This window comes from Lolium perenne, chromosome 4 (assembly GCF_019359855.2).
Source record: "Lolium perenne isolate Kyuss_39 chromosome 4, Kyuss_2.0, whole genome shotgun sequence".
Taxonomy (NCBI): Eukaryota; Viridiplantae; Streptophyta; class Magnoliopsida; order Poales; family Poaceae; genus Lolium; species Lolium perenne.
The window spans coordinates 242,553,956-242,565,275 of record NC_067247.2 but is presented as its reverse complement, the minus strand read 5'-3'; the positions used below and the strand labels follow the sequence as shown (position 1 = coordinate 242,565,275).

The window sequence follows — 11,320 nt, the reverse complement described above, 5'->3', positions numbered from 1 at the left end:
CTACGCCGGCCGCCACAGCGAGCAGAAGGACACCGGCTGCCCCTTCCACCGCAGCGCCACCGCGCCGCCGCCTCCTGTCGCCGCGGGCGCCGTGGACATCTCCCACCCGTTGTCGTACTTCCTCAGCAGCGACCTGGCGGACTCCACCGCCTCGCCGTCGAACGGCGCCTCCTCGAACCCCGCCGCCGTCATGCGCTCCCGCCAGCCCTCCCTGCCATGATCCCCTGCCGCGGTAACCGCCACGGCAGTCCCCGCCTCGGCCTCCATCAGCCGCCTGTCCTCCCCGTCCCTCCCCTTGAACGCCGCCGACGTCGACTCCAAGAACCGCCACAGCAGCTCTAGCCTCGCCGTGAACTCGCACGCCGCGTTGCTGACGTTGCCTCCGCCGACGTCGAGCTCCGAGAGTACCACCAGATCCGGCTTGAGGTCTTTGACCCTCCGGAGGATGTCCGTTCGCTCCTCGGCCGTGACGTGGCCGAGCCGGAACTGGAGGCACACAACGAGCGCCTCGTCCGGACCGTACAAGGCATGCGCGGAGTCTAGCGAGGCGGCGCGGCTGATCTCGAGGTCCAGGTTAATGGACTTGGCGTACCGGAGGAGATGCGGTGAGAAGTCGTACCCCGGAGGCGACGCCGAGAATGGCGTCGTCACCGGTGGGATGCCTACGACCGTGAGCCGGACAGACGGCGGTGCTCGTCCGGCGGGCACGCGGGTCAGGGACTCCAGCAAAGTCGGCCACTGCACTCCGTGCGAAACGCCGATGTCGACGAGGTGGAGCGGCCGGGGCGCGGCGGCGGCGCCGCGCGTCGAGGCCGCCAGCTGCGCGATGGCGGCGTTCGCAAGAGCGTTGGGCAGCGCGAACCACGGGCTAACCTCGTTGAACTTGATGAGGGACGCGCGGAACAGCCGGGGCTCCGCGCCAGCGAACGACGGCGTCGGGCACTCGCAGTCCGGCACTTTCACCGCAGCTGCGGCAGCTGTGCCCACTGCTGCAGGTAGGCGAAGCGAGAGCGCTCGCAGCCCATACGCGGCCAGCCGGTGATTGGCATCGCCGGCGAAGGACGCGAGCTCGCCGAGCACGTAGAACAGGTGCTGCACGCGCGACAGGTTGCGTGCCTCGACGGCAACGGCGCACGGACTCAGCAGCTGCTCCGCCCACCTCGCGTCCCTGTCCGAACCAGCTCCGCCGCCCTTGCTGCTGCCCTTCTTGCTGCCGCCGCCACTTGGCCTCTCCTGTTCGGCGCGGCGACGCTGGTTGCTGCTGCTATGGCCGGACACCCTGTGCGTCGGAGACTTGCGCTTCTTGGACGACGGCTCCGTGGACGGGGATGACACCGCTGGCGATGCAATGCTCGGTGAGGCGTGGGCCAGGGGCGAGCTTGTCGTCTGTGGCGCTGGAGGCGACAGCGTCTGCGCCACGACGCTCCCAATGTCATCTTGCTGCTGCGCCGGCAATGGATCACACCACCACCCGTAGCTGCCACCGAGATCGATGTCCGCAGCGAGCAAGGAGATGGAGTCCTCCAGCCAGTCGAAGCCATCGTCGCTGGCTGCGACGAGGGCGAGCTTTTGGTCCTCTTGTCCATGGCAGCCCATGGCCTTCATGCATGAAAGCTCGATCGCAAGAATGAAACTGCTCAGCGTACAAACATGTACATGGGCATGGAAAGGCAAATGAGCTAGCTAGCTGAGCCTGCTCTACGAGGAGTTACTTTGCTGTTGTGTTATTGACACTGAATTGACTTGGCGTTAACTGCGTCTTTGCTTATGTGGTTGGGTTTTTGTAGTGAGCGCAGTTTAGGGTTTGGTGGATGCATGAATAGGAGTAGGAGATCGATCCAGGAGCAGGACCACGCATCAAAATCAAAATAGAGTATTTTAGCCTTATGCCCTCCTGGAGTACTGACATATTCGCTGCAACGTTGGCTGCATACGCCCCCCGTGCAAGGCATTAGGATATTATTACCATTAACAATATGACATTAGAATCTTTTTCTTAATTATTACAAAAATCACGTTCTTAACATTTAGAAAAAATACCAATGTTCTTTGAAAATATGTCTTCTTCTCAAACTGCTTTTGTGCAAGGACGTAACATCATTGATGGAGTTGTTATCCTTCATAAAACGGTTCATGAACTACATCGAAAAAAAGTTGAACGGGGTGATAATAAAAATTGATTTTGAAAATTCTATGATAAGGTTAAGTGGTCTTTCATTCAACAAATTTTCAGGATGAAAGGTTTTTCTGATGGGTGACGTGCTTTAATTCATATCTTCTCTTCGGGAGAAAGTGTTGCATTAAAGTCAATGACACTATTGGCAATTACTTTCAGACCAAGAAGGGCTTAGGTAAGGCGACCCATTATCATCAATGCTATTTAACATAGTGACTGGTATGCTCGCTGTAATAATTGAATGTGGAAAGTTTGATGGAAAATTGCAGGTGTGATTCCCCATTTGGTTGATGGTGGATTATCCATTTTTCATATGTCGATGACACAATTCCTTTTACGGAACATGACATCGAAAAAGAAAAAAAACTGAAGTTACTTCTCTCCGCGTTCGAGCAATTATCGTCTTTGAAGATAAACTTCCATAATAGTGCGTTGTTTTGTTCTGGCGAGGCTCAGACAACCTGTATGCTGAATTATTTGGTTGCGAGCAAGGCAAGTTTCCTATTAGGTATTTGGGTATTCCCAATTCACTATGAAAGACTTACAAACGCCGAATGTAAAATGGTGAAGGAAAGGCTACAGATCGGACTAATTAGTTGGAAAGGAAAATTATTATCTCTTGGAGAAAGATTGGCTCTCATTAATTCAATACTAAGCAATATGGTACTGTATATGATATCATTCTTCTAACTTTCAAAAGGAGTCTTGAAAATATTGGATTTTTGATCAATATTCTCTGACAAGGTGATAGTGAGAAAAGGAAATATCAACTGGTCAAATGGAGTGTGGTTTGTCGCCCTAAAGATCAGGGTGGTCTTGGAGTTCATGACCTTGAGGTCAAGAATAGGGCCCTCCTTGGTACATGGCTATTCAAGTTACTTACCGAGGATGGGATATGTCAAACCCTCCTGATGAGAAAATATGTTGGCAAAAATGCGTTGTCTTAGGTTTCTTGGAAACCCGGGGATTCTCATTTTTGGGTTAGCATTATGGTGACGTAGAAATTTTTCTTTCCATATGGATCTTTCTCTATTAGGGATGGATCCGAGATTAGGTTTGGGAGGATAAATGACTTGTCAATGCCACACTCCGTGAATAATATCCGGCATTATACAATATCGTGCGACACAAGAGGATACTCTCGCTAAGGTGTTGGAAACTTCCCCGCCTAATGTGTCATTCAGAAGAAGTCTCATTGGCCCTAGACAAGCATCGTGGAATGCTTTGTTACATCATCTAGATTTGGTCCACTTGACACATGGTTCCGATGTATTTCGCTGGAGTCTTATTGTGAATGGTATATTCTCGGTGACTTCCTTCTATAATGCTTTAATCCAACCTATTGTTCCAGTTGATAATAATAAGGAAATTTGAAAGATCAAGATCCCGCTTAAAACTAAGGTGTTTGCATGGTATCTTCGTCGAGGGGTAATTCTTAACCAATATAACCTTGCGAAACGCAATTGGTACGGAAATAAAACATGTGTCTTATGTCACATGACAAGACTAGAAAAGACTTGTTCTTCCAGTGCAAAATTGCCAGATCTATATGGTCAGCCATCCATATAGGTTCTACCTTATATCCACATCGTAGCATTGCGAATATAATCGGAAACTAACTCAATGGTGTGGATCCTAGGTTTAAACTACTTATTAGGATGAGAGCGGTTGCCGTTATTACGTCGCTTTCGCTATGTAGAAATGACAAGGTTTTTAATAATAAAAATGCTTCTCTTATGCAGGTTAGCTACCGGTGCACAGCTACACTCCGTTTGTATTCGACTCATGTGGAGCATCGAGACCTCTTTACAGAGGTATCTACATGATTGGAGGATACGACGAGGATATTTTTTTCCAACATGGATGGCAGATTGATCTGCGGATTGGCCCTGTTTCGCCTTAGTTTGTTTCTGCTTTTTTCATTGTCGGGAACCTCTTTTTTTTTTACTTTTGTTTCAAACTTGTGGTTTGGTACGGTTGTGTGCCGCTTAACTATGCAGATGCCGGGTTTAAGGCTTGGTTCTAAGTAATGAATCACTTGTTATCGAAAAAACCAAATTGATTGGGACAAGATTTTCCTAGATGAAAAATAGAGCACACCAATATAGAAAACTATAGGATGACCTACTTTTTATGGAAATAATTCCACACATCATTTTCTAAGGTTATTGATTTTTTGTGAAAAAACCAACTAACCGTATGAGCCACCCACTCCAGTGGGGTGGAGAAACCTAAGATCGATGAACAAACTATTTTTCCATAAAGGGTGCTTCATTACTTAAAAAATTTAAGCATTACACCCATCCTCTGCATAACTAAGATGCACACAGCTGTTCGAGTATCAAGTCTGAAACAAAAAGTCCATATAAAGAAGACAAAGAGAGCTAACTAGATTAAGCTTCATTGGCTTCAATCCGCCGATTATGCAGCCACCCATGTTGGAAAATAAACTCATTGGCCGTATTCTCCAACCGTGTAGACACCTCCATAAAGAGGTCTCGGTCCTCCAATCGTTGAAGTGGCGACCATGAATAGAGCAAAACCGTACATCGGTAGATGAAATACACAAGAGAAGAATTTTTATCATTAAAAAACCTTGTCATTTCTACATAGCCAAAGCGAGCACACCACAATAATCGTGCCCACTCTGATAAGCGCTTTATACCTAAGATCCACCCCATTTAGCCAATTTCCAAAAATATATGCAATGCTACGAGGTGGGTATATGGTAGAACCCATCTGAATGATTGACCATATAGATCTAGCAACCCGAAAGTTAAAGAAAAGGTGTTTTATTGTCTCATCTTCATGACAAAAAGCACATTTTTTACAGCCTGCCAATTGCGTTTTACAATGTTGTCTTTAGTTAGAATCACACCTCGATGAAGATACCACACAAAGAATTTTGTTTTCAGAGGTATCTTCATTTTCCAGATGGATTTATTATTGACTGTCAGTTGGCTGGGAATAGTAAGAGCTTTATACATGGAGCTAACCGAGAAAACACCGTTCTTGGTGAGGCTCCATCGGAATTCATCAGTCCCCTGAACCAGTTGTATTGAAGCTAATCTATGTAGCAATTCATTCCAACTAGTTAGACGGGGTCCAATAAGATCACGCCTGAACGTCATAGAGGGTGGCGTAGTTTCCATGACCTTTTGCAACGTATCTCCTTTATGACGAACAATATTGTACAAGGCTAGACATTGTTCATGAAACGCGGCTGTTCCCAACCATCTATCCTCCCAAACCTAATCTTCGCCCCATTCCTGATGGAGAAAGAACCATATGGGAAAAATGTTTCTTACGCCATAATGCCAGCCCAAAAGTGTGAATCCCCCGGTTTCCAAATAACCTGAGATATTGGTTTTGAACCCACATACTTTTTCTGAATATTGCTGCCAGATACCATCCTCAGTTAACAACCTGGCCAACCATTTCCCTAGCAAGACCCTGTTTTTAACTCAAAGATCATGAACACCAAGTTCACCTTGATCTTTTGGACGGCAAACAACACTCCATTTCGTCAACCGATATTTTCTCTTCTCACTATCGCCTTGCCAAAAGAATCTTGATTGGAGATAATCAAATCTATGTAAGACTCCTTTGGGCAAGTGGAAGAAGGAAATCATATACAATACCATATTTGTAAATACTTTATTTATGAGAGCTAATCTTCCCCCTAGGGATAGTAATTTACATTTTCAACTACTAAGACATTTCTGTAGTCTTTCCTCAACAAGTTTCCATTCAGCCAAAGTCAGTCTCCGATAATGAATCGGAATACCGAGATAACTAATCAGAAAACAACCAAGCCCACATCCGAACAACTCGGCAGGTTGGCATCGTCTTTGGCCTCACCGAAACAGAACAATTCACTTTTATGGAATTAATGTTAAGACCTGACAACTGCTTAAATGCTCTAAGAATTAACTTTAGGTTTCGTACTTTTTCCAAGTCATGATCCATAAATAGAATTGTATCATCAGCCACTACTAGGAAAACCCTTACCGCCGGCGCACCAAATTGGCCTTCTGCCGGCGCACTGGAGCCCGCCGGTGCGAACAGGCCGGTGATAACTGTCTATTACCGGCGCACCAGCCTGTGCGCCGGCGGTAGCTCAGTTATTGCCGGCGCACTGGTCAGCATTCGCCAGCAACGATGTATAGCTCTGGCGCACGTGGTGCTGCGCCGGCAGTAGATGCTGTCAGCAGTGGCGCGTCTCTGTGCGCCGGCAGAAGGGGGTAGGGGTGCGCCGGCGGTATAATCCGAAATTTCAAATTTTACAGCATTTTCCAGCATATTACAATACATTCACAATCCATCAAATACAATAGATATTTATACAGCAGTACATGCAATATGAGAATCACATAGAGAGCCAAGTTTCATTTCGGTATCAATACACAAATACGCAAGTCTCGTTTCGGAATGTTGATTCATACAACACATGTGCATATGCAACACCGAACGACGAAGTTTCACAAAGTTAGAAGTCTCGGTACATAGTCGTCACAAGTATCGTCATACACCTCACAATGTAGGTCCTAACCTAAACTATAATCACATAGAACATGACCAACATGGTCACGATGACCATCATCACGAAGGCCATGGTCTTCATCCGGTTCCTCCTCATGTCCCTCATCTCTCCCGCTAGATAACGGGCGTATCTTCCTTCCGCCTCCACCCTAGTGGGGTATCTCTTGTAGCTGTTGCTGCTGAAACGGTACACCTGTCTCCGACAGTCCTCCCAGTCGTCGTAGACTCCAGGAACCCTCCCCTTGTACACAACATATGTCGTCGGCATCTCCATTCACAAGACAAGTAAAACGTTAGTACCAATGCAATGAACAAGTGCCAACTCAAATAAGAGACAAGTAGTATGAAGTAAATAGCATGTGCATCATACTTTGTTGGTCGAAATAAATAATAACATACAGGGATGGGGTCAGTGAGGCTAGGTAGGATGCACAATAGATTGATATTTGTGGCCGTCACACCAAGCCTCACTGGCCCCACCCCGGAGTGTACAAGTGACCGAACATTTTAATCATCGGCCAATGCAATTAAGAAGTGCGAACCAAAATAAAAGACAAGTAGTACGAATTAAATAGCGTGCCTCATACTTTGTCGGTCGAAACAAATATTAACATCCAGGGATGGAGTCAGTGATGCTAGGTAGGATGCACAATAGATTGATACTTGTGGCCGTCGCACCAAGGCGCACTGGCTCCACCCCCGAGTGTACGAGTGACCGAACATTCTAATCATCGGCGAACTCCAAATACGAGGCAAGTAGTGGTCGAGTAAATGCAAATAATTATTAAGCTATGTACGCCATAATCTTGAAATATATAGCAAAGTAAATGAAACTATAGACACATGTTCACATGCACATTCATACAACTAAATAAAAGCAACTAGTCGATTCTATGGGAATATATAGCAATTATTACAATACGGAAGTTCAAGGACATATCGTTCAACCTTTAGCAAGTGTTCCCGTCGTAGGACCAGGTTGTACGCCTAGGGGGGAATGGACGGCAGCCCTCAAGCGAGTTGAACGGCCTCTCATCACGCGACATCTCCAAGCGGAGTTCTATCTCGTCATTAGGTGGTAGACCGTAGCCGTAGAAGAACTCGCCAGACCTATTGTTGACATCCTGCAGGATTATCGTGCAAATGAACTGCTGGATGCGACCCCAGTTCTTTCTAATCTCTCTATCAGGGACATCCGCCATGTTTGCAAACCTGTTTCTGAGATTCTCTGGCAGCAACATGTCATCTGCGTACTTTATGTACTCCTGCATCTGAAGGATGGCGTACCACGCGTCCATCCCATTGTCGGGCGTCGACTGCCTGAGGCAGGGGAAGTTGGTTGTGTGGGTGTAGTCTTTCTTGTGGTCCCTACCCGAGTCGAGATAGACTGCATGTGAGTGTTGCGGGTGCACGACGATGAGGGTGCAGAACTTGTCTCTGCGGAAAACACACGGATTAACCTTTGGAAATGCAAATGGAGATATAGGATAGAATGGTAATGGGGGACTAGCGAGTGATTACTTACTCGGGGAAGTAAGGAATGAGAATGGCGCCCTTTTTAATGTTCGCCAGCATGAAATCCTCGACCTGCTGGGTGGCAATCGCCCGATCCCTAGCGTTGCAGATGATGCTCTCCCGCATATAGAAGGGGTCTATTATCGCGATGGTCGGCGTCTCCTCCTTAACAATCTGGGTAGACAAGCTAAGAGCAACTAGGCGAACCACACTAAAGTGGAGCGCTTGCATGCGATAGATGCTGAAGATGTCGTTGAACCGGATGAAGCACAAGTCCGCGGGGTACTTCTCGATGAAGTTCATGCCAGTTGGCACCTTCGCCACGAAGAGAGGGTAACCAGGATCTTTTGATTTGAGAAGAAGGTTCTCCACATGCAAGACAGTCTCATGCAAGCTCCTCATATCCGGAGTGAGTTTCTTCACGACATGCTCCGGCAGCATCGGTTCACCCAAGTGATGTAGAGGTCGCCAATTTTTTGGCAACTTGTCAAGGAGTGGGACCTTGTCCTTGGATTTGGCCGCCGCCTTGTCTTGGGCGTCCTTCTTATTTTGCCTCTTCCTCTTCTTGGGTTGTACTACTGGACCCTCCATCGCCGTAGTGGCCGTAGCACGGAGTGTGTTTGGGCTCAACATATTTTTGACGGCGGCGGTGGCGACCTCCTCAGGATTTTCCTCCTCAGCCGTTTCTTGGGAATCAAACAGCTTCTTGGAGCACACATATTTCAAGGCCGGCGCATCCTCATGGACAACTTGTGAAGACGTAGGAATATCCCATTGGAAGTTCTCACGTTCGTATTCCTCGGCCTCTGGCGCAGCTGGCTGTTGTGGTGGGGCGCTGACCTCTGGCGCAGCTGGCCGTTCTGGTGGGGCGATGACCACCGGCGCCGCTGGCTGTCGTGGAGGGACGCTGACATGTGGCGCCGCAAGGTGCTTGTCTTTGCTTGCCGTCGACCCCGAGTAGGTGTTGATCCGAATTAGGGTCTTCGGCCATAGCAGTACCCAACCCTTCAGTGAGGCCAGATTCAACGGGCTATCGTCATCGGCACCATGCGGTTGATTAGGAGGAAACAAATCCTCATAGCCCGGTAACGCCCGATCCACTTCAACCCGGTAAACATCATCCGCCATATCTCGTGTGTGCCACTTCTTATCCAGGGGTCGAAGGATGGACCCCCTCGCGACGTCTTTGAGTTCGTCGTTTACTCTCATCAGGAAGGTGCATGGCGTTGAGAGCGCCTGCGAGAACATGTGTATGGCGTTAGAGAGAGGGCAAGGATGATGAAACTAATATATTAACTTGATGTACACATTAGTTAATTACCGTGAGGGTGTTGAGCTCGGCTAATGTCGACGGGCCAGCACATGCGGCGGCGGGCGTGCAAGTGACGGAGGGGCTGCTACCCGGCATGGACAGTGAATCCCTAGCACCAGCGACATTGCCGGCGGCCGGAGGAGTCTCCATTATAACATTGTCGTTGCCGGCGTACGGCGGCGCCATCGAGTTGCTGCCGTCGAAGCTAACCACTTGCATTTTCGGGGGGGGGGGGGGGGGGTTGTTTGCCACCCTCATACCACGCGTGTAGAGCGTTGAAATCTGCTTGGACTGAAGCGGCGACTTCAGCTTTGACTTCAGGTACGAGTGTAGCTTTGAGTTGCGGTACCAGTTGCGGTACCAAACCAGCTTGGACTTGGGCTAGGATTGACTCCCTCATTTCCTCCGCCTCCCGCTGCTTCCTCTCATTGCGCACATTTTTATCGGCCGCAGACGACAAGCCGTAGTGATCATGCTTGTGGCCTGTACCTGCGCCAGCCACACGGCCTCTATGCGGCCTTCTCGTAGGTGAATGCTCATTGACGATGTTTAGCGCCCGTACGAGAGGCTTGTCCCATGCTACCCTGCCCGTCGACGCCTGGGACGAGGAGCCTTCGTCACCTTGAGAAAGTCTTTGTCTTTCTTCTTCCTGCGGAAGAAACGTGAACCATTTAGAAATGTTGCTACTATTATATGAACGATACTTGATCTAATAAAACCGGTAAATTGCTTACCAGTTTTTTCTCCAACGACAGGACCTTCTGGTCGTTCGTGAACCAAATTATGTCGGTTACGACATTGGGGTCCATGACAAGTTCCCCGGTTAGTTTCTTCTTATGGTACCGGGACCTGATGAATCTTCTTTCAAGCGGGTCCTTGTACTTGAGCCAGGGGTTCTCAATGCCGGCCTTTACATACGCCTCGTCCTCCTTCGCCCAATAGGGCTCCTTTCCCTCGTACCCACGGCTCCCAAGGTTGTGGTTGCCGATGTTAAGCTCCCGCATTTCCTTCCCCCACAACTTGCGATTCTTCGTCGCTTGTAGCTCTTCATTGGCCACAAAAGCATCAAAGTCCGCCTGGGAGACATGCGGAAAGGCAGAGTGGACCTCTTCGAAACCTTTACTGTCATCAATCATCTTCCGCACCATGTACTTATAGCTGCTGAGGTGTTTGGTGAACTTCAGGAGGGCTTGTGAGTTCACAATGTTCTTGGATTCATGAGTGGAGGCGTAGTCGCCTAGGAACTTGTATCGTGAGTGCAACCTCGCAATGAGCTGGGCTTGCAAATGCGCTTTGTTCTCAGCTCGGAGATCCGTCTCGTTGAGATTGATGACCTCTCGGAGGATACATGCCAGTTGGTTGCCGTACCCCTTGGCAACATCCTTAGGTTCCACCGGCAAACCACTGGCGGGGTCCACCTCTTTGACTGTGTCTCTGCCGGTGCCGACCGTGTTTTGGCGCCTTGCCTTCCGCGGCCTCTTGGAACCACTTGTCCCGGTGGCAGTACTCCCGGCGGCGCCGCTAGGATCGTCGCCGCTTGTCTCGCCGCCACCCCCGGCAGCGCCGGTTGCCTCATCGCCGCTAGGCTCGTAGGTACTACCCCCGGCGGCGCTGCTTGCCTCGTTGCCGCTTGGCTCGTCGGCACTACCCCCAGCGGCATCCTTGCTGGCGCAAAGTTGACGTGGGAGTTAGAGATCCCTGTGATGTAACTTTTCTTCAGGTCCCCGGCAACGGCGCCAGAAAACAGTCTTGATACGCGTACAGCACGCGACCGT

The 11,320-nt window shown here is 49.1% G+C and overlaps 1 protein-coding gene across 1 annotated transcript; it reads right to left on the bottom strand.

Moving 5' to 3' along the window:
- On the bottom strand, positions 1–1,596 carry LOC127328511 (protein NODULATION SIGNALING PATHWAY 1). The gene has a single exon (XM_051355105.1). It carries the CDS (start codon positions 1,594–1,596, stop codon positions 1–3), a length of 1,596 nt encoding a protein of 531 aa, XP_051211065.1.
- Positions 1,597–11,320: the final 9,724 nt, after the last annotated feature.